This window comes from Hetaerina americana, unplaced genomic scaffold (genome assembly GCF_022747635.1).
Source record: "Hetaerina americana unplaced genomic scaffold, ioHetAmer1.1.p SCAF_1, whole genome shotgun sequence".
Taxonomy (NCBI): domain Eukaryota; kingdom Metazoa; phylum Arthropoda; class Insecta; order Odonata; family Calopterygidae; genus Hetaerina; species Hetaerina americana.
The window spans coordinates 28,655,603-28,680,496 of NW_027286069.1; the positions used below are offsets into that span (position 1 = coordinate 28,655,603).

The 24,894-nt window shown below is 42.9% G+C and overlaps 1 protein-coding gene across 4 annotated transcripts in view; it reads right to left on the bottom strand.

Annotated features, from left to right (window-relative positions):
* raskol (Ras GTPase-activating protein raskol) overlaps window positions 1–24,894 on the bottom strand; it is a 650,862-nt gene that overhangs the window by 181,409 nt on the left and 444,559 nt on the right. Inside the window, exon 1 of one of the 4 annotated variants that reach the window (XM_071587485.1) lies at window positions 17,669–17,735. The exons of the other annotated variants lie outside the window; for them this stretch is intronic. Coding sequence (XP_071443586.1) covers window positions 17,669–17,720 — 52 coding nt within the window. The 5' untranslated portion in view covers window positions 17,721–17,735. Of the gene's footprint in view, window positions 1–17,668; window positions 17,736–24,894 lie in introns of those variants that run through there. 4 annotated transcript variants of the gene reach the window in all.

Below are 24,894 nucleotides of genomic sequence, written 5' to 3' on the forward strand. Positions count from 1 at the left end.
GGGTGGGTATACAATTCTGAGTTTTGTATCGACGTAGTGCGACTATCACTTAAAAAAGCCCTTCCGTTTCATCTTGGGGTAACTAGTTAAACTTTTAACACCCCATGCCTGATATGCGAAGTTTCCTTTTTGAGACCGAAGTCTGAGTCACGTTGTCACCATGTGAATAAACTCTATTTTCCCAAAATATTGTATCAATGATACGTGACGACGACGTAGACGACGATATACGTGAAATTCGACGAAACGTGTCGTGTTGTATGCACTCCCGTAACAAACATCTGATACTGATCCGTTTACTCGCCAAGTATAAAACGATTGTAGGATATACGAGCACTAAATAATCAAATACTCAGTTTTAGACAGAGAACGTTCACCATTTCGAGAAACTCTGGCTAAAGAAGCTACTTTGCATGTAAATCAAGAGCAAAAACTCAGAGATTTCACAGACACACAAGACCAGAATATTTGCTACAATTAAAATACACATTTAAACGTGAAAAACTCATGCAATTTTATACTCAAAAAATAAATTTACTATGGAAACAATTATCCTAGGGCGCCACAGAGCATGCGGTGACAGCATAAACATGACATATTCATGAATAAATAAGTTAATTGGAAAATAAATTGATCGAAAAGGCTTAGTAGTAGAAAAGACCTCGGAAAAAAACATTAGTTTTTTCATGGAGAAACTTATTGTAGAAATTACGAACAGGTTATTCGAAGCAGGATGTGAACGCAGTGCTTCGTAAGTACAGCTGTAGACACCTGGGTAGAATACTCATATCTGAAGGATAAGTGAGACCTTCTTAAGCTTCAAAGAAACATTAGTCATGACTAGTATGCACGAAGTGAGACTCAAAGTGACATTTTCCACGGCCGAACCATATTCAGACTAATAAATGGCCATCCCTAGTACGGCACCGACCTCCATTCCATGCAGATGGAAAGCGAATAATATATACACTCACTCAAAGTTATTATCCGACCTCTGATACAGTGAACGGGTATTTTCTCTCGCTTGTTATTCGTCATTCACACACCTGGATCCCCCGTCAACAAAGGAAAACCCATTAATCTGTCAATTTGATTATAGGAGTTCCGGCCATCGCGAAAATGTCACACGTTACTTTATGAAGAGAGAAATAGGAATCTCAGTGCTATTTTTCCCCTGTCATTATTTTTAACTGATGCATGCCACTGACCAAAGGCCCTCAGTATTACCATCAATATCGAGATGAAGAGGTTTGGAAAATGGGAAGAATTATGCTAGGCCGATTAACATTGACTGCTCCAAATGCTTTTTATTTCTGCCTAAACACGCACCGGATAGCGGGTTAGCGGGAAAACAACGAGTGCACAACTTACTATTAGGAGATTCGTGTGGGCGAGTGTAGAATTTCCGCTATTTTTTACAACACAGTACTCACCTGTAAGAAATCAGAGAAAATAATTAGCATTTTATAATATATCGATAACACTGAAAATGCTACATAAAATTACACATTATTTATGATGTATCAATTGGATCAAAAAAATAAAAGGTCGCCGAAATTAAAAAAACTACCACAAGTTATTATTGAATGCTTTTATCTTCTTATTCTTATGTATTATTCTATTATTTACGATACACAACGAAACCTTAAAATCCAAATTCATCCCAAGGTTTATTACCTTTACTTTAAAACGTTATTTAAAACATAAAATGTACATGTAAATACTTGGATATACGTAAATGACATTATTAGTCATTACACGCCGTAATTCATCTTTAAGGTATTTACAAGAAATTGATCTGAGTAGAAAGCCATCGAAATTGTAATCTAACCGAAATTACTCGAAAATTATACGAACTTAATCTTCGCGCCTGAAAGAGCTGTGTTCATGTACGAGAACAGAAAACCGCAGAATTCCTTAAGCCACGTTTCAGCGGCTTGACCCTGGGAAAGGCCTTGCGGAATAGTTAAATATTCCCTCTGATCGCAAAAAAAGGACAGAAAAGCAGAGAAGGCAACGGAAAACTTCGGTGCGTGTGAACTACACAGAATGAAACTGAGCGCGCACGGTTTTTCGCTCATGCCTAGTTGAGTGTAAGCGTAGGCGATGGACCATGAAATGCAGAATGCGGGAGGGTGCGGGATCCGCCGACCCGTTGATCAAAAGGAGACGGAACGAGGTGTACCAAGTGGGCAGTCGAAATACATATGGGGCGGGGGATGAGGGGAAATGGGAGGTGGAGGAGGACTGAGTAATAAAAGAAAACCAGCCTGCTCACGGAGAGCGTTCACTTGCACTCCCTATGGCGAGATGAGCTGACTGGCACATCGCCGACTCTCTCCCACTGCGGGAAAATTACCAAGGGTATGCAGAGAGCAAGGAACGGCTGCTTACCGAGCCACGGAAATTAGTATCCGCGAAATCCTGTTGCGTAGGAGGGTGAATACAAAAAGAAGACCGGGGTCTTGATTTTTCCGAGATAGACATTTAATGGCAAAATGATATCGTATTTTTTCGAATGCTCCGGTAGTTATTCCACCACCAATTCATACATAAACACTGCCTTAGCAATCGCGATTTCGCCCCCTCCCCAATTGCAACACACTGGGGAGAGCGATCTATCAACTACTCACATCTGCACCTGGGCAGACTTGACTAAGACGGATAAACTCAACCTACAATTGTCTTTCGCATCCTCACAGCTAAAAAAACGAACGAGAAAGTCAACAATGAATGACTTTTCACAAGTCTCATCCAAATAGATTAATACCCAAAATCTTTCACAGTTTTAACCAGTGATTTGCATTCACCGTTTAACTGATGAATGTGCGCTACGAATGCAAATCCTAATTCAATTGCTTAGCGGACATATTCCCCGAATGTGAAATCGAGAGTTAAAACTCAGAAGGCTGAAAACATTTAAATACTTCAGATACTGTCTTCGTGGAGTTCCTCGGTGATCATAATGAGATTCTTTTAAATAAAAGAGTTCTTCCCGAAGGATAATTAACACAATGGTGTGGACTTGAGGTTTAAAACTGCTTTTGATCAGGGAAGAGAGATTTGGACCCATAATGAGCCATTTCGAAAAGTCCATTTGAAACACACGTAGTCAATTGTTTCGTAACCTCAATTAAAATATGTTTTCATAGCATAAACTAGGAAAAATATGCAAAATAATTCGAGACCCCAAATGAATGCGGCAACTTCAAAAACCTTCAAAAGCCCAGAGGGGAAAAACAGCGCGGGATTTGTCATATTGAATTTGAATTTTCAACGGTTTACCTTTACTTGCTTTATTTACACTTATCTCAAGCAATGCCCACTTGACGACATGTAAGCATTATCGAGGAGGTATACTATAAAGTTCCAACCAGAACTAATGCAAATGCATGCTGACTGGTGAAAAACACGAATCGTGAAAACACGTCGAATTAGCTTTTGACGGCAGAGAGAATAACTCACTTTGAGGCGACCAAAGTAAATGCCCCCCCCCCCCAGCGGCATTAGAACACTCGAAAGCATAAGGATGCATGAAAATTAATGCGGTGAGTGTGGTTCAGGATGAGGGATGGGAGGGGCATTGATAATGAGATACTAAACAAGAGAGCCGACAAAAATGGAGGATAAGGGGCTGGGTCCTGAGCGAAGGAGGAGGGGGAGAGGACACCCTTCACTCCAGGCTACACACAAAGGATGGCTGTGACTGCACGCCTCATTAATTCCGCTTTGACTGAATTAGTGAAGTGTGTGTACGTGTGTGCTCACGTGAAGTATGGAAGCGGCGGAAAACGAGACATTCAGGCGACCAATGCATTTCAAGAACTTCGAACTAATCTCGTTAGAAGAAAAACCACAAACTTCATAACCCTCAAGCCGTGACTCGTGGAAAAGGACATTCAGCCAGCATAAATACCGTGGTGTGTCCTTGATCCAGTATCCACGTCTTTTACGATTCGGGTGCTGAGCGTTAAAATGTACATTAGACAAATGATAAGGCGTCGAAACAATACTCTGACCCACAGTTAACAGCGGAAATGTAGGGAAAATCGCAGCAGCCTTTAATGTTTTATACATGATAAAAATGAATTTTTTAAATCACAAGTACTTCTCCCTCGTTCTACATGGGACAAGTTTTTTAATAATGAGAATACCGATCCATGTGTCGCCAATATTGTGATCATAATTCAATAATTATCTTAAATTCAGTAAATAGCCCTATCCAACTCAATCTATGGTTTTCGTTCCTATTCGCTTTAAAGCCCTGCTTCTGGTAAGCAATTACACATCACCCCAAGACATTGGGGTTTAATATTATATCCGGATAGCATCACTGACTGTGTTTTACTAGCCTCAAAATCATTGCAAGGAAGAAAATAATTGAGGAAACGCTTAAGTCGTTGCAAGCAAAGAAGCACCATATTCTCAAATTTCAGTGTGTGCTTCCAATTCGTTTGTACCCACACCTCTCTTACCCATCTTGTTAGCAGTAATTTCCTACTCTAAAATATTTTATATCTGTTAGTATAATCTTTCATATGTCGTGCGCCAAGATTTGAATACGGAACTTTTTTGAAGTGTTTGTTTGATGTGATTTTGTGATACGTCTGTTGAATATGTTTTTAATAATGAATTCACCAACGTGCGTCAAAATTCATATACGGCTTAAGTTAAACACGATGGTGCTCTTATAACTACGGCATATAAATGCAATCGGACGCATTTCTTAAATTGTGACAATTTATCAACGCTCTGGGTTTAACACTTTTAAACAAAAAAAATAACCACGATGTTAGATGATTTAAACACTATTACATATTTATCATTCATATTTATATTTCGGATTATTCTATGGATAAATCATTTTACATCACTTGGATACTTATGAATAATTCAGAGCAAATAGTAAAACTACGTATGAGGGAAGATTCGAGCGCAAAACTAACGGTTGATCCACCATTTGAATTACCACTCTTAATTTTTATTAAAAAAATGTCTCCATATCGTTGCATGAGTTGTGAACAAATGTACATGTATCAACAGCCTCTCATGGGGTCTTCTGTAAAACCGCTGCAGCTCCACAATGCATGACGTGGCAGGTTAAATGAACAGCCTCATGAGAGGGACGTTTATTAGTTGAAGCATATTCTTGGTTGAGTAAATATTATAAGGAAGGCTCTCAACACTACTTTTCTGAATTGTCTTGAATTATTGAATCGCTGAGCAGGCATACTTCAGTTTCTTATCGACACTGCAGAAGAAAATACTTTCTCGGATTTCAGTTTAGTTTGTCTCAATGTATATTATTCATATAAATCACATCTTATTTTTTCAACATTGAATTTGACATTGAATAAATACTCGTACGCAGCTAGTATTCCACTCCATTTCGGCAGTTAGCTTGCTACTTAAGTTTCACCTCATCAAATGGGAATTAACTGTGAATCAAATAAATCGAAATAATTCGACCCACCATTATTTTGGGAAGTTCTTCTGACATTTGGAAAGGGAGGGTAGTTGGGGGTTCTCCCAATATTTGAGGCCCGCCCTTGCGCCCAGACATAAAGGAACATACGGATGGAATATAGGACAAGAAGAGGGGAACACCTGCCCCACTTCCGGCGTCGACACAAAATCGCCCAGCCAATCGCCACGCTTCTTCCGGTCTCCCGCCCATTGTCCCCTCACCCTTGACTTCCACGCTCTACGAGAGTGATCCATCCCCATCTTTTTACGGGTTGAACGACCCCGTCGCCGATCGCATAAGGAACCAGGGCGGGTGGTGATCGTCGACTATCAAGGCGATGACACCGAGCTACGCGGGGGTAAGGGCGGGCATCCTTCAACCGGAGAGGAGCACCACGTTCGCCGCCGATGCTACCTTTCTGCACACTAGTTGGGGGAACGAGGCGAGGGATATCGCTTGGTAGGACCCTCTCGTACGTCACTTCCGGTTCACTGCGCCTTAAAATAGCGGGGGATCTCCCAAGCGAGAAGAAGAGAACGTTTTTACGAGGGTGGGGAAACCGTTTTTACGGGGGAGAGGAAGGAGAGGTGCCAGGGTAGATTGGGAGAATCTGGGATCGGGGCAGGGGGGTTGCAGTGTGTGTATAAAAGGAAACAACACATGAAGGGGAGTGTTAAATTCCCGGGAGGTTGATGTTCCTTTCCCCTAGAACTAAACGACAAGACTAGTAGAAGCAATTATCGCCCCCAGTCGATTCTTTGAATGCATTAACGGCAAGGGGAGCCATGTTTTTCGGCAATATTTATTTTTCAAATTAAATAAATAACGCACACTGCAGCAAAATTTCCAAGAAAGGAAATCAATTTAAGATAACACCATTAATAAAACTATACACTCCCTTTCATTCTTTTCCAAATTCTCCGTGCTCATTAACAAGGTATGCGCCTCAATGCCAATCAATTCATTAATATAGTTTAACCATATGGAGTTACAATTAATGAAAAATTATTTTTAATGTCAACACCCTAAAATTGTTGTTTTCATCTACAATGGAATGAGCGATACACATCCATATTAAAATACAGCAGAATATTATTTAAACAAAAATGTTGTTCAAAAAGTATCAAGAATTATGAATTTACGCGGGTTACGTATAATTGATTTTAGATTTTTTTGTGGCGTTATGTTGGCACTTACGTCTCTCACTTATGAAAAGTTCGGCCATTTTAAATGTTCAGTTAATTGCTGACAGCTGTTTTGCTTGGACGTGTTTTGGCTACTTCGATTTTTGCCTGTTCCAAAAAATGGATCACAGAATCTCTATCAAATGTTGTATGAAAAACGAAATTAAGTGTGCGGACGCATTCCGAATGTTGACTGTGGCATATGACGAGGCTACCTTGGACCGAAGCAACGTTTATCGGGGGTACAAAATGTGGTCAGAGGGCAAAGAAGATGTGAACGACGAAAAGCGCGCCGGACGCCCGAGCACGAAAAAATTGATGAAGTGAAGAAAATAGTATAGGCCAATCACCCTAAGAGAGTTGCTGAGGGCCTAAAAATATCGATTGACTCGTGCCATTCGATTTTTACCAATGATTTGGTCATGACACGGTTCGAAATTCGGACCAAAATTGCTCAATTTCGACCAGAAATAGCAACGCATGAACATTGCTAATGAGGTATTGGACTCCTTCCGCGACGACCCAAATTTGCTCCAGAGGGTCATAACTGGTGACGAATCATGGGTTTAAGGCTATGACGTGGATACTGTCTAACTCCCAATCATCCCAACGGAAGCTGCAGCACAAGCCAAGACCGAAAAAAGCGCGCCAAGTTTGGTGGAATGTGAAAGTTTGCTCGCAGTTTTCTGCGATTGCAGGGGCAAGGTGGATCAGGCGTCCTTGCCACAGGGTAGAATGGTAAATAAGGAATATTACCTAAAAGTAATGCGCAATTTGAGCGAAGCAATCCGCCACAAACGCCCGGATTTGTGGAAGAACAAAAATTGGCTTTTGCACAATAACAACGCCTCTGCTCACACATCGTTACTTGTGCGCGTATTTTTGGCCAAAACCATTACAGTAATGATGCCGCACGCACCGTATTCCCCAAATCTGACCCCCAGTGACATTATCTTGTCCCCTAAATTGCAGAGGCCCATGAAAGGACGACGCTACGCTACGATAGACGAGATAAAGACTGCATCGAAGGAGGAGCTGAACAAGATCACAATAAAGGATTTTTGAAGTGCTTCGAGGATTGGACAAAACGTTGGCCCAAGTGTATAATATCTAATTGGGATTACTTTGAAGGGGACAAAATACAGGTAGATATTCACGAATAAATAAAAAATTTTTGAAAAAATACAAAAGTCGCGATACTTTTTGAACAGATCTCGTGCGTGCGTGTGTGTATATATATATATATATATATATATATATATATATATATATATATATATATATATATATATATATATATATATATGCTTTCGTAGGCGTAACACGGAAGTGCCGAATAGTACAATACACAGTAACACACAATATAGAAACACAAAAAAAAGAACACTCACACGCATTTTCTTGATATTTCGACGGAAATAATCCGTCTTCATCTGAAGATATAGAAGTAATGAATGATTAACTACTTCTATATCTTCAGATGAAGACGGATTGTTTCCGTCGAAATATCAAGAAAATTTGTGTGAGTGTTCTTCTTTTTTTGTGTTTCTATATTGTGTGTTACTGTGTATTGTACTATATATATATATATATATATATATATATATATATATATATATATATATATATATATATATTGAATATTCATAATACTACCCGCATAAAGGATCCGAATCCGGAATAAGAAAACATGCTACGCAAATACGACGCATTACTTATACAAAACTGAAGCAATGGATGAGAAAAATCAGTCCATAATTACCCTATTATGCTGCTCTGTGTTATTATGTAGATAACTCCACCCTTTGGCTCCATAAGGAAATCATTAAGGCACGCCTTTAAGCTTGCTTGAATGCATGTTCATACGTCGCGCCGAGCGTAGGTTTTTTCATGTAATGTGGGAGGGATCTCAGCGTGAATACGATTGAGCTTCAATTCGTGTCGCATTTATCGGCGTCGTAAAAGCCCCCATGTATATAAGAAATACAATTTAAAGAAGGGAAAGATTAGCCATCCATTTATTCTGTTCTCATTAAGAACGATTTTTACGACTTAATAATTTTCCAAAAATAATTTGGGGAGACTGGGGCGATAGTACACATTTGTTTTATAACGGCCAAGTTATGGCTACAAATATTTAATCTAAATTAAGAGCACGACAGTATTTATGAACCATTAAATGCTGGGCGAGAGCCAATTTTATAATTCAGTTCTAAAGTGAGAAGTAAAGCGCATTAAACTATCACACTATCGAAAAATATACTGCACCCAACCTCAATAATTTTTTAAATGTCAATCAATTTTCAAAGGTTGACAACATCACTCGAGGACAACGTCTATAGAAGAACGGCGTTAAAAAAATATTTTAAAATGAAGAATAAATGCAAATGTAATAGGGCGGACGAATTTTTCCCGACGAAATCATCGTGGAGTGAATATAAATGTGGGAGCTACTTGGCATTATTCGTGGCATAGAAAATCCGACGCAAACGACATACACGTTTTAAATTCCATTATTCTGTAGAAAAAAGGTATTTTAAGTGTTAGAAAAGAGTGGATGAGACACGCATATGAGTGACAACATCAACTGAAGACTACTCCAAAATATAAAGTTACTGCGTCCAGGACCCGAGCTGCGAAAACTCGGGTGACTAAGAACCGTAAAAGGAAGGTAAGGACAGGGACGACATTAAAAGTTCCAAAAGGAGAAGAATTATGACCCGGACCATTTGAATGAAAAAGCAGCTTTGCAATCAATGTGACAGATCGCTCTTCCTTTTCAACGATGCGCGCGGACAAAGTTTCCCAATCAGATACAACCATTACCTAAGAAGGAAAATGAACGCACTCCACGAACTCTGATCGACGATTCAATAAGCATTACAACCCATCCGCTGTGCTTTTGAAATTCAGCAGGCTTAATGCCTTAGGTAAATGCAAATGCCATATTACCAGCTTCAGTATTAACATAGGAAGAATATCCATCACAAATACATGGCGTAAGCCGTTTTCACTATCAACTTAGGGTAAATTGGTTGGCGAGTTGTAGATGCTTGAAAAAAACCAAAGATTACCATCTGCTGAACACGCTACTTTTAGGACTACCAAACTTACAAAGCGACAAATAAAACTTTCTCCTTTAATATTCTGCCACTGCCTGCCCTAGTCCATGCCCGTCATGGGACGCTATTCACCCCGTTGCGTCACCCTCTTCTACGGACGAGCGAACGATACTAGAGAAAATTGATCAGCGAGAAATGGTAAGCGCTAATGTGGAATTTTAGGGTCCACTTCGAATAAAAATTAACAAACGTCCAATCATGCTTTCGGAAAGAAGTGTAAAGAGCAGCGACAGCTTGTTTCACAAGCCCGAAGCTTAGAGATTATGGAATCGGCAGACATTTCATTTGGATAAACGAGACTCAACAATCGTCGTGGTTCGCCTGTTGACACTGCCAGTGCACGTACACAAGAAATAACATTCGGGATAAGATAAACCGGGCCAAGGACTCTTTTAGACTCCACTGGTCTCACGGAAAGGAAAATAAAATAGCAAAGTGATCCACGTCATTCCAAACGTCGATCGGAGAAACTTCGAGAAGAAACTAAGAATAAAATAAATATTAAAGGCTAACCATCCGCTACTTAGATACTCTAAATAGTAAGAATAACCATCTCTTGGTAGAATCACTTCATTGTAAACCCATCACTTGGTTCACTTGTTTCAATTTGTCTGACATACATTTCTTCGGAGGCAATACTTATTTTATCACGCGTGTCTGATGTGGAGATATACACCAATAAGCGAGAGAATGGATCAAATTTATTTGGCTCAGAACTAAAAAAGTTGTTGACTATTTAATTAAAAACACACTATGACGAATTGTACATTGGCGTGACGTTAAGTGACTATTAGCGGCGGAAGGATTTTTCATTACCAGTATTCATAGCTTCCCATTCTTTTTTTACATAATGTAAAATTGCTTTTACAATAAATGTACTTTCAGAGGCTAAGTCAAACGAAAAGGAAACAATGCAGTGTACGAGCACAACTGGAGCCACATAAGAAACATACTTGTGATCAATTTCTACACTTTTTCTTGACCAATTCATGAAAGTGTCTCTTCAAATTCAATTGGAATCACCGCTGCCTCCGTCAGTTCATACCGAGATGAATCTCGATGCACCTTAATAGACAGGTAGTTGCAATGGCCATAGGAGAGGAGCAAAAGATGAGTGAATAAGATCGCAGCGAAATACGAGTAAAGTTTAGCTTCGTTATTGTAATATTTTTCTGCCCTTAGTACATATGATTCCATTTTCGCCACTAAATAACGAAGGAACAAACCACGGATATTTCAAACGCAGTGCTTGGAGTCCAAGGAGGGCGAGGGATACCAGAAGTAATTCGACTCGTCGACCCCTTCTCATTGTTGTACGAATAAGAAGCCCAGAGCCGCCACAAAGAAAGGAATGCATGACAAGCAGCTTCCTTCTTAAATAAGGTATTCAATCCTTGATCTCCTTAAACGCTCAAGAGCTTAGAGAAACCAGCTGCAATAGAACGAACAGGGCCAGTAATTCAATGACGGTGGTCCGATTCCTACCCGGAAATCTAATGAAAACGATATCTTCAAATATTACTTAACATTTAGGTGCAGCCTTAAGGATTTACTGTTTTAGATAATTAATAACAATAACAGTAGAGGCATAATTATTTCAGAATCGAAGCAAATACTACAATCATCATCTCTTCAGTCATTTCATCCTTAAATCTGGCAAAACTACCTAAATGAACACTAAGAAATCCTTACATTTAGATACATAAATAAAAGAAAAACATCATGGGATGTATTAAAAAAGTAGGAGGAATATTTCCTATACTTGCGCGTAGAGTTTCTTTCATATTCGAATTTAATAAACTACAAAAATCTCTCTAAACCTAAATTCTGCTATGTCTGATTTATTTCACATGGGCTTGCATGATTGAGATGTAATTATACCACGTAAATCATTCTTTAGCGCTGGGATGGAATACATTTATCGCTACGGAAGAAAATGTAAAAAACAAGGAAAAAATAGGCAGCTGTTAGTCAAAATGAAATGCAATTAATTTATCTCCAGACTACATAAAAGATTGCTGTATCGGGAAAATGTTTCATCGATGCGCATGGCTGGACTCCTATAATCACATACGTAAGTAAAGCCGGAGGACGAATATCAATTACCCGTAGGACAGAAGACAGCCATTATTAATGAAACAGACATAAATTATCACTCGAAATTCAATCAATACTTATCGACACCTGAAATGATGGTGAACATCGTAAAGAGAAATTAATGACATTCATAATGGGGCATCTAGGATTCTGGCACCAAGGGCAGCGCGTTATAAAACAAGGGAAAATTGAAGATCTCCGTTTGTTTAACCTCCTTCTCGATCTTACTAAAGAGGTGTCAATAAACTTGTCCAGTTCACGGACACGCCAGTGGCCCACACCTGTCTACCACCCACCAGCACCTCATGCGGGACTGGCTCCCTACTCATTGTGTGCACGCCCTACGATTTTGGGTTACGCAGATAATGAATTCCGCACGATTAAAATATATGTCACTTCCAAATAATGACCAAGTTGCATCAATACGCGACCATATTCGTCGTATGCCACAACACGGTGGTTTTCGTAACAATCCCTGCCCCGCATTGACACTCAGGGAGTGTAACTGGAGTTCGTCGCAGACCAGCGTTGCGTCACTCACACCGGTCCACGTGATTGACAGACTCACCATCGCAATCCTCTGCACCGTCCTCCTCCTTCTTCCTCCCTTCCTCATCCTCGCCATATTCCACCCCTACCTCCCCCGTCGGGGATATCACCATGATGACCACCTCCTCCTCCACCTCCTCGCCCTCGTCCAAGCTGCTCTCCTCACTCCCTCTGCCGGCCCTGCGGCCCAGGCACGACTGGAAGCTCCTAGTCAGCCTCTTACTCCTAGAGAGCGTCCTCCTCCTCCAACCGTTGCCTCCAGTCCCACCGTTGGAATCGCCCCTGACGGGCGTCGAGCTCTCTGAGCCGTTGAGCGCGGCACGCGACTCCCTACCATTGTTCATCGGTGACTCGTCGCAATTCTCAAGTCCTACCACGCACTCCCTCTTCCCTTCCCCTTTGTACACTTCCTCTTCCTCCTCCGGCTCCTCGCTCGCACCCACGTCTACGTCTTCCTTCATGGCCTCAGAACACCAAGACTGAGGCGACTCGTGCACCCTCGGCGACTCCGAGACCCTCTCTGGAGACCGGCAGGGCTCGGAGCGGCCCCTGGACGACGCCGCAACTTCCGCCCTCCCTTGACTGCCACCACCCACTCTGACCACCACCACCTCTCCCCTACCGTTGGCCGTCCGGGAGCCTCCTCCCAGCCTGGATCCGACGCGCTCCTCACCGACGCGAAGGACCAGGGTACCCGAGGTGCACTCCCCGCCCCAACTGGAGCCCCTCTCACTGGCGCCCTCCTCCCCAGCACTTGAACGATCGCACCCATCCCCTATCGTAAAGCTCACCACTGGGCTCCTCATGGGGGCGGCTTGCGTCACCCCGTCATCCCCTACGTCAGAATCCACCTTGAGGTCTACGGGAAACCTCCCCGGGCGTTCTGGACGCCCGCAGGAGGAAGCCCTTTCCGCGCTCTGCGTCCTCACGTGGCGGGGGGAGCAGGGGGAGGCAGGGGACGATCGACCGGCCTCTGCGGTCGGCGACGCCGCGTCCACCTTGCCCCCATTGCAGTGGTGCTTCCATACACGACCGAATTTAGGGTCCATCGTTCTAGGGGTGGTCCCCCCTCCGGCGCACGGGTTCCTGTTCTTGAAGCTCCACACCTCTCCGCCGCGACCAAGACTCCCCACGGCGTAGGGGCCGACGCCCTCGGGGACGCCCTCGAAGCTCACACTCAAGCCCCTGCGCGACTCCCTCCTTGCGAGGGGACGCCACTGCGTTTCCCTCTTTTTGTCCATCTGCCCCAAGCACTCTACACTGAAGGATCTCTCCGCCACGGGGCATCCCGCCATGCCGTTCGCCGACGACGAGGGCGTCCCGGCTTCGTCCCTGCCCAATGACGGAAGGCCCGGTGCCGTGGATTCATCCTCTTCTTCCGACTTTCCCAGGAGCCTGAGGGTGTCCACGGATCCGTTAGTTCCGCGGGAGATGCCCATATTACCCAGCCGCCCTCCTGCAGCCGCCCTCCACGCCACCTCAAAGGCACCTTCGACCCTACGAACTTTCCGCTTGTCCGTGGAGCTGACCGCCGTTTTATGTCGACCGACAGTACCGGAGTCCCTGACCCATAGGCAGCTCCATGAGTCCGAAGGCGACGTGGCCCCGGCCTCGGAAGCCGGACGGCTCGGGTCCCCGAAAGTCTCCGGCCCACCCGAGTTCCCCCTTCGGAGGGAGTTCTTCCACGGGTGTCCATCTTCAGCAAAGGAGGGCGATACCGTCTCCTGGAGACCAGTCATAAATATCTCGGTCGAGCTCCTGCTCCTCACCGCACCAGTGGTTCGTCCCGGAAAGGCCGCTTCCAGGACTCCGGGTGGAAACCCAGTGGGTCTTTCCCTTCGATTGCGCTCCAGCCAATTTCTGTCCATAACGTCGACAGAATTGCAATCCCTCGTGTAGTCGCACTTCGACTCCATCACGGGGGTCTTACACTCGGACGACTCAGCTAATTTGTCCGAGGAGGCCCCATAGACGTTGGCTTTCAAGGTTGAAGGCTCCATGATAACTATATCCGATGTTTACAGTTTATTCTTACGACCCTTGTCGAACAGGGAAATCTCCCATCAGATGGAGGATTATCTACGTCGTGGATATCGAGATTAACTCAGCTTTCACGTCCTTGACTGTACCTAGTTCTGTCTGCACTGGCGCACGTGTGCCAAGTTAGACGCTGAATATCATTTATGGAAAATATGAAAATAGGAAGTATGAGGCGGAAGAAGCCGGCGAATGATCTATAATGATCAATAATGCTTGTCAGAAACGAAAGCGACCAGGGTTTTGAAAAGAGCTTCGGAAATTCAGAATATTACATTGCTAATCAGCAATAATAATTGTAGGCAGGAATTTCAACAAAGGTTATATTAAGATATACCTCGTCAAATCCGAAATGCTCCCTATGAGTTAATTGAAGTATCTTAAAAATCGATTCTAAATTCTATGCCACTAATTAACTATTACAGTACTACTGCCTTCTCTTCGAACCATGAGAGTTATCAGTACACAGTATCTAAAAACTTCTTACAAGAAATACTTTTTCATATTAGCTTCCTAAATCTGGAGTAATTTTGGCTGATTTTATTCCTATCACACAACGGGTTGAAATATAAAAATGAGGGATAAAGCCTATCTGTTTTGGAAGATATTGCTTGAATGCATTAATTTTCCTGCGTTAATAAATGCAAAATATAAACTTAAGGGGAGCAACAGTAATAATTTGGAGTAGTATTAATTCAACCGCGAGAAAGTAGACCTTATGCAAAAAATGTCCAAGATAATTGAAGGCATTCCTGTAATCCTCATATGACAGTCCGAAAGCGTGAAAAATTAACGAAATACCGGTCTCCGAACATGAGAGGAATCAATGGAATGAAGGAGAGTCAATCCGGATCGCCCACGATTTTTCCCATCACCCCAAGCGGAATGGAGAAAGGCAGGATCGGTATCACCTCGACTTCGTAACGACAATACGTCCCACCGTTCTGGGCGAAGAAGAAAGGGAATCGCGTGCAATGCTCGGGAGGTACTTCTGCTACTCAAGACCTTGGCAACAAGTGTTACCCTTCATTGCTTCACTTTTTCTTCCCACGCCTCCTACCCTCCTCACCCCCTTCTCGGGCCTCCTAGCTGAAAACCTCTTCATCTACAAGGTGGCTTCGTGCTCTCTACACATGCCGGTGCGCGACGCCCTCTCTTCTCCCACGACACACCTCTCTCTCGGATGCAATACTCCCGTCCCCTCTCTCCCACCGCCAGCCCTCCAACACCTCGAGCGCTCCCTCGCCACGCCCTTGCGGTCGGTGTGATCGCCGCGGTCGCGATATATTTTATTATTACTCTCTTCCCTCCTCTCTCTCTTCGATTCCTCCCTTATTTATCCCATAAGCAGACACGCACAAACGCACTCACAACATGTGGCCCCCACCCGGATTCCACTGAGCACTGCTACCTTTTTACCACGCTCCCAATATGCACACTCTCCGGTGTCTCCAACAAACCATGACTCTCCGTCAGCTTACCCCGACCCATACACCTCTCCTAAACCGTCCACTACACACGCCCCTCTCTCACCCTATCTCACTCATATATCCCCCTATCCTAACTCTCGATCTCTTTCCGCCCCCCGCATTTTTCAGTCCGCACCCCTTTCCTCCTCCGCCCAACCTCTTCCCTCAACCCCAACCACCCCTTCCCTTCTTCTATCGCCTCTTCTCCGTGCGTCTAGACGCCTCCGCTCGACTATCCTCCGCCCGTCTCCCTCCCTCGTCGCCCCCTCGTATTCCCCGAGGACTCAAGCTCCCGGCGCCTCCACTCGGAGGCGTATTAACATCGGCGCGTCGCACACCACGGGTAATGGAATCCGTCTATTAAAAAAAATGAGGGACGAACTCGCGCGGGAAATTTCTCTGAACCCGCAAATACTCTCGCGTACGTCACCGGGAAATTTGATTGAGGCCAGAGAATAGGGTGCGTGAGTGTGGGAGTGTGGAGGGAATGTGATCCTCGGATCAATTAAGGGAAATCGAGGGAGTTCGGCGAACCCTTGACCAGCTTCCCGCTAGCGCTTCACCGCCGGGTTCCCAGCCTGACGGGAGTGTAGTTACTATTCTATTTACGTGCGGAACCTTCGGAACTCCACTTTCCCCATTAACTTTGGGAGAATGAGATAAAACTGTTCCACTTCGAAAGAGCTGACGCTACGTCGGCCTAACTCTTCAAATTGACTGAAACACATTGACTAACATTCCGCCACGACCTCACTCGCGGGACGGGGGGGCAATGCATAAACGGGGGGTGGGGTTTAGTGGGACTGCCGACTTGTAGGTACCTCCGATAGAATCGCGAAACCGTGACCGAGGACGAACGTATCGAGTGACGGCCCAAGGCGTGGGATATTCAGATTGAGATTGTTCGTTGAGGATTACAGAGTTTTTGGCGAAGGACGGAAGAGTGAAAGTGGAATGGGGGCGGGGATCGAAAACACGAGGGCAAAGCCTTCATTAAAAATAAGGAATGAAATATTGAGTCCATCAAAAAACCCCTTAACAGTTGCACCATGCATAGAAATATACGTTGATGATGAATCCATTTACAGGGAAAAAATATCTTCGCGATGAATAGGTTCCAAAGTTAGAATGACAGAGCGGAGTAATTGGGGCTTGCTGTATCCCCTAGTTCGTTCAAAGAAATCTTTCTTTCTATCTTTTTTCCACTCTCCACTAATAGCGAGGACACCATTCATGTCATAAACGATCGTGTCGCCCGGGGAAGACTTTCAACGGAGGAGGAAATGATGTTTATTGTGCTATTTTTCATTTCATTTTGAGGCAGTTGCTTCTTTTCCTCTCTCCAGACCGTGCTCCCATTGGAAGACGGCCAAAGGACTGCAGTGCGGGAAGCCTGTGAGAAGTAAGCCTCTGATCCGAGCCACACATACGACAGACTAGCGGGTGCCACTAGGAACTGTAAAAATATTTCACTGTAAGTGTACCAAATCCCATCAACAACGTAAGCTCCATCGTCTGGCTCCTCCCACCTGGAATTCGTAGTAGGGATGTACAATCCCGTGTCACTAGATGCATGTGAGTTTTAATTCCGAGATTTCTGACATACCTACACCCTAAACGCACAATAAGAGCATCATAAGATACTTTAGGATTTCGTAAAAAAGTGAAAACATCCATCTGAAGCAACTCTGGACAAATGGAAATAACCTATAGCAATATCCTAAAAAAATGAATACCAAACACCATTCAGACAGTTTATCTTGGATAACAACGTCAAGGATTTATAAAGTTTCATCCCACGTGACGCTCCTTCGTTCACTTCGAACAAACACTCTCTCCACCGACGTTTACACGAACAATTGCTGAGTATTCAGAGATAGTTTTTAAAATCAATTGACACTCCTCCTCTCTGTTTGAGAATCCTAAACACACACTTGTGACGAACGTTGCGCAGGGGGGAAATGTCGAAGCAACGGACGGCGAGTGCTCGAGAAGTAGAATCCAGGAGAGGAAAAGGAAAAACAAAAAGTGTCTCCGGGCTCTTCACGATGACACAATTCAAAGATAGATGCACACCCAGGTGTGCGCTGCACCTTTCCTCCCTTTGGTTGAGGAGGGAAGAGGAGGCAGAAGAGGAGGAAGGTAAACGCGGATGGCCCAAGGGGTCTTGCTGCACTTAAACCCAGCACCCATGCACCGATGGACAACACCGCCGTGACGCGTAGATCGGGAAAATTTTGGACAACCCCTTTTCGCAACCGAGCCGTGCGTAGGTGGACCACTGCGACGGTGGAGCGGCAGTGACGAAAGCAGACAGGTGAGGACCACCGTCCCAACCCTCCCCGAAAGGGACGGAAAAAAAGAGAACAAAACGTACACACGCACGGACACAAGAAAACGAGTTTCCACCGCCTCGAGTTCACTTCCACCGAGCCCCTCACTTCTCGCGCCTCGGCTACGCGCGTGCCCCCGAAAAGAAACGGGCTTCAGTCCGCGCCGCGCTCCTATCGCCCGGCACGGCTCCCAAAATGTGCTCTCTTCGACACACGTCCACAAGCATCGCCCTCTCGCGACTAACTGACAGCGACTAAGGCGTCTCCGCCACTCCCGTTGAGTCACAGCCACCCCTCGGCGCGGAGGAAGGGAAATCTTCCCCTCCGCCCCACTCTCTCTCTCTCTTCCCTCACCCACACGACGCTCCTTACTGACGGCGGCGAAACACAAGAAGGGGAGAGGAGTGGTAGGGAGGGAAAGAGGGAAAAGGGAGGGAAAGAGGGAAAAGGGAGGGGAGGAGTTGTGGAGGAGAAAGAGGGAGAGAGAGAGGTTAGGGGGTGAAAAAGGGGGGTTGGGTTGTTTGGCCAAACAACAGGTGACGGAGGAGAGCAGTAGCCCTCTGGCGTTCTTAGCCTAAATCGTCCAGGTGCCTCCCCGGGGTAGCAACCCACCCCGCCCTGGCGTGACGGGTGCGGTGCAGTCCGTGCCCACCTGAGCCCTCTCAAAAGCCATGGAGATAGAAAAAAAATTCGACCCAGTCAGAAAAATCTCCAAAATACTGGGTGAGCAAAATTCTGCGAAATCTCCGTATTTCCCTCACAAGGTAACGATGCGGAGCTCATGAATAATACATTCCCGAGTTATCATTTACGCCGATAACATTAATTCAAATCAAACTAACACTATTGGATTATTAACTAGTGATAGGGCCCTCCACCGATGTACACCTAATGATATTATTTGTCTCTAATAATCCAATATTAACACTATTCTTATATAAACTCGGGAGTCACCTTTGGGTCTCTGGGTTAAATTGTAAACATGACCAGCAATGTACGTGTAGGACATTAAGTATTACTCTCCTAATATACATATAGACCCAAAAAATAGAGAAACAAGTTTCGTCCTACAATAGGACCTAACACAGAAAAGGCTTGCTGGAATGATTTGCGGAAGCGTATTGAAGACATTTTTCTTGAAATGTTATCACTATTCTCCCAAAAGAATAGTGAGATAACACTGGAGTAAGAATGTAAAGATATGGTGCTATTTCGCACTATTTAGGTCCTGGATTAACGTGTGAAATAAGTTAAATCGCACAAAAATGTTCGATAGCTAAATCACACAAAACACAAATGAAAGGCGATTGATTAGCTAAAACCTTTCTCAATAAACAGAAAGCGTTATATAAGAGTCGCACTTAAGTCACTCCTACCACAGCGAACGAATGTAATACTACACCAATAAGAAAAATACAAATCTAGTTAGACAGTACTAGTTTGTAGCTAGATTATTTTATAAATATCATAGTCGATTTAACATTTTGCCAAATGCCAAATTAATTTCTGGTGACCTAACAATGCCTACTATTCAGCAGCGGCGGCCAGTAAAAATCTAAAATAGTAGTAAAAAGAGTGTCCTTGTAGATGGACGCGAGACATCGACCTGATCAATAGCAACTGTTACTCCAACTGATTTTTGATTTGCTATGAATTTTTCCTTTCCAACTTATCAGAATCCAGCCCTAATGTATCTTGCAGTACATTGGGCCTTAGCTAAAATTAATTTTTTTGTAATTCCTGTCCAAAGTGTCCGAGAAACATTATCCCCTAACATATTTCCACCCCACTGATACTTTTCGAGGTTAATATTGGAAATCCAATTATATGAAAAAAAATACCATAAACAGATACGAAATAAACTGCGTTGGCCATTAGTTCTAATGACAGCTCATCTTCTTCAATAAAATATTGATATTCATAAATTTGGATTCGGCAAGAAAAAATGCGACAATTCATGTCCACGATTAAGAATTAAAATATCCCTTTCCGAGTTCTAAGCGACTGAAAAAGAGTTGAGTATGAACTACAGGCTCTTCTGCAGATCTACCGTTTTTGTATGTTGGCATTGATAGGGATAAACAACAACTCACTGAGTTTAAGTCAACGTAAAGAATTCAAAATTCCTTCGGTCTTATCGATATCTGGTTGCCACACTCTCCACGCTTCACAGTAATGGTATTCACGGAATAAGCATATTGGCAACGCAATCTCCGCGTCGCATGGGCGATATCCTATGCCACATGTTCTACAGTGTGAGCGTGTTTATAGCGAACGACGCCTTCAACGAAGTGGGCGCTAATATTTATCACGTCAAGGAAAGGGAGCATAAAGAGCTGGGAAGGGTCGAGGAGACTGTGAGAAGTTCTTACGAGGATATGAGAGTCACGACGAGCGGTGCAGCAGAGCCTTGTGCCACTAAGCTCAACGCCTGGGAATTAGCTAGCGGAAAATGAGAACATCACCCGAAGAGTATAGCTCATAACGTGAATTGAATTATGAACTTACCATTGTCAGGTTTACATTAAAAGGCACAAGAATTGAAAACCTGAATGTTTTTCGATAGAAAATGAAACTGGAAGTGGATTTTTTTGGTTTTTCTTTTTCTATCATCATTTATATAAGTAAAAAACTGATTCCTTCTCTTTATTTTATTCTTACGTTCAAGCATGGCTCATTAAAATTTGACCAGACCGTAGATGCCGCATAAAACTCACGCTCTCAGCCGTGAAAGAAAATGTATTTGATTTCCAAGTCTCAGCGCAATGAAAGGTCATCATCATTGGAGATCATTGGTTGTCAATTTAAATCACTTAGGTCATTGGAATATCTGTACAATCGCTAAACATTAGTTATACTTAATCTGAAATAATACTACCTAGCGAAACCTAAGTCCATTGCCGATGATTCGAAAGTAAATGACATTTAAAATAGTGAAGATTTTATTGAAAACTAATGTTTGTTTGTAATACTGGAATTCACAACTGTCTCGCGGAATGACTTTCAAATTAACTGTGAAATATTTGAAGAATTTGAGAACATTAAAATTTAAATTCATTGCAACTCCCGACCACATTATTAAAGATGAATGAATTACACTAGTTATAATAATTTACAAGGAATATTTCATAGGCTGGATCGATAAATTTTCTTCATGAAATTCGTTTTTAGATCCTAAATGGTGCATATTTTCATGCAATCATTCAATTTGAGAACACATTGCTCGGAGACTGTGACGCATAAATTGGATGAAGACCTCCAATTTTCAATCACCGTAAAGTAGATAATTGGTAGATAATATCGACAGAGCCCACTTGAATAAATACTTGGACTTAAGGATATCACCTAGAGGAATACCGACAGAAACCCATTACAGTGTAATAACAACACGTGAACAGTATTCACAAAGTTAAAGGTAACGTAAAAAATCTATCATGTTGGTGCGATGAAAACTGAGCATAGATCATTAATACTTTCTCCCTCAATAAAGCGAGTATTGAAACGTTATCCTACAAACAGGGTGCATTATGAAAAAATCCTTAATTATAGAATTTTGAGAACTTCAGTTGAGACAAAAACTGACGATATGGCATGTAAATAAATTCATTAAATTTATATACTGTGCACGTATCGACATTATAATGTTTGGTGAATGACAACGATGAATGAAAAATAAGTTCAATTTTCGTTACGAATGGATTTTGAAAGATTTTGGTTTCCCTTCTGCGGATACTTTGCTCAGAATTATTTAATATAACTTGCTATACTTGCAGTACCATCATGTTTCAACACTTTTTATAGAAAGGTCATGGGTTAGACATATTTTGCGCGAGAGCACTTGTGGCTGAAACATAGTGGATGGATGATTAACAAAAACTTGATTCTACAATTGTCTCCAATGAAACAACCACGGATATGATTCAGATGAGGAGGAGGAAATGAGGAGCCAGTGAAACGAGGCCAACACTGAAATATGGACTGGCAGCGAGGAAGAAAACTGACGGTAACAAACGCAACCGTGGAAGGAATTTAGCCGGAGGATTTGGTTGGTACCGGCCTTGCGTCCCTGGTTAGAAGAGAAACAAATCGAACCAAGGCGGGGCCGTCGAGGAGAACAGCGATGCATTCAAAGGAGGCTGGGTCAACGACCCGTTCATCCGATTTATTTAGTCGTCCGTGTCATTACACGAGCGCCGAGGATGGCCACTTAAGTTTCACATGACACAAGTGCACTTGGACATGGAGAGAGAAAAAGGACAGTCGGGCATTTTCGAACGAAGTGGAATCGCAGATGCGTAAACCTTCTCGGCCCATGGACGGCGCGCTGACAGTTTGAGTGAGGCGACGGCTGAACCCATTCCGCAATGTGTCCCTCTTCAATCCAATCTCTCTCTCACTCTCCATCGCCACAACGCTCATAAGTTACGCGATAAGAAAATTCCAATAAGTCCCCGGCCATTTGTGAGGCGAAAGTGGGTAGTCAATAAAGACAGTTGGAGTGATGCGAAGGGAGATGCGTGGGCAGTCCACAATATTGACTCGGATAAGAAGTCGTCTCCTCCAGCCGCCACATATTGTATACAGACCGCGGGCGGTGGTGCTGACCACAGATCAGCGAGCGTGACCTCATCACTTTCGATGACTTCATGGCCTCATTAAGGACGAAGTGGTGAAAAAAAGAGCCCACGACTAATAAACCATTTTTTTCAGTCGACTAATGTAAAAGCTGGTTGTTGCGTAGGCAAATCTTTGAGAGACTTCGATGATAAGCAGCAATAATACTTAAACCAACGAACACAGTATAGTTCGTAAATTACAACAAAAAAGTTGACAGTAAGCACACCACATAAGAAAAATACTATACCAGTTTTACCACCTGAAAAATACAGTTTTGAATGCATTATCTTATTAGAAATTTTTTTCTACGTACAATTACTACTACCAATTACTACTACCTACTGCCAACTACGGAATACATTATTTTATCATCTTAAAAGCGCAATCCCTCTGCAATCAAACTTTATCGCAAGAAAAATTTTATTGGTGAATAAATAATCATTATATTGTCTTTATTGGTCTAAAGATAATACATTGGCATAAAAAAAGGAATTAGCTTACTAACACGGAGCACGGAATACTTCAATCAATGGGAATCTTCAATCAATTTCCACATCGACTGCTTTCACATACTTCATCGGCATATGACGCTCAGACGGGCTAGCAGATGGAGAAAACATGGCAATTTCAGAAAAGATGCCTGAATCTATTAGCAATATCATATGTGTCTCGTTAAAATCCATTAATCATCAGGGAAAAGAACCTTTAATATTAGGAAAAACATTTCAGCTCATGAACAAATGCAGCCTTTTTCCTGGTAGGTATCTGTAACATCCACGTGCTGGGTAAAATCAGAATTGGGAAGGAAGAACCGACTGGAAGACGTGGATGAGAACTTTACAAGGAAGGAACCTCAGTCGGAACAGCAGGACTGGCCCATTACAATCGGTGAATTCATGAGCGTCCAGTGATATAATATCTCCGTAAAATGTCAACGGCTTGGTCGCGATTCACTAATCGCGAATAACGGCTTCAACATAACAGCATTCCATTTTCTTTACACATTAAGATGTTTATCCCTTGTGTACGAAATATTGTGGCTAGTCTACAACATACTTGTACATCTACATAAATACCCCACGATCCACTAAAAAAGTTGTGCGGCAGGGGGTTTAACCACACGGTGGAAAAGGTAAGGGAGGATATGGGAAAGGAAGATAAAAGGGAAAAAATATTCAGTAAAATACCTCAAATGACGTGAAAATTTGTACACATGCTGGGAAACGACTTATTTCAAAACAAGGGTTTATTTCACCTAGTAAATTAGTTCTTTGTCATACGAATCAAAGGAAATAAAAATGACATCGCGTATCATTCTTTTCGTGTAGCCCTCCATTATTTCCTATCCCATTCTAGTTTTCTGACTCCCTGATTGCTTTTTTTCATACATTTTACTTAGTTATAATATTTCTCACTCGTTGAGAGCCTTTCCTTCTAATGAATCCCTGGTAAATCCATTATAAATCACGTAAGATGTGTCAAAACCATCTGGTTTATCTTTTTTCCGTATGGTCTTTAAATGGTATTGTCCTCTATTTTTCGGTTTAATTACCGATTTCTAATTTTATCTCTACACTTTAACCTCTGTCCAGTAATATACTCTATATGATATAGACTATACAAACGGATATACTAATATACATATTTCGACTGTGGTTGAAGAAGAATCACTTGGTCAACACGGCACGAGTGCTGAAAGCTATAACATTTTCCGAGCGATTTACCCACGCTTCTTTAAACAATGCATTCAATAAATTAAGAAGGTGGCTTTATTGGATTTAGAACTTAGAACGGACGAGTTCATGGAACAGCAGAGATTCAGGCGTGCAGATAATACGTAAAACTCCTATATAAATCCAATGGTGCAAACCAGGGCAAATTTCCTGATGATAAAAACACACGACAAGCAACCACGGGAAAATGCGAAAATTTTCTGCTGCAGTTCATAAACGGCAGACCTAAAAACGAAACTGCTGGATGCGGACCGCGACATTCGCGGCGCGTGCTGCTTGGAGAAGA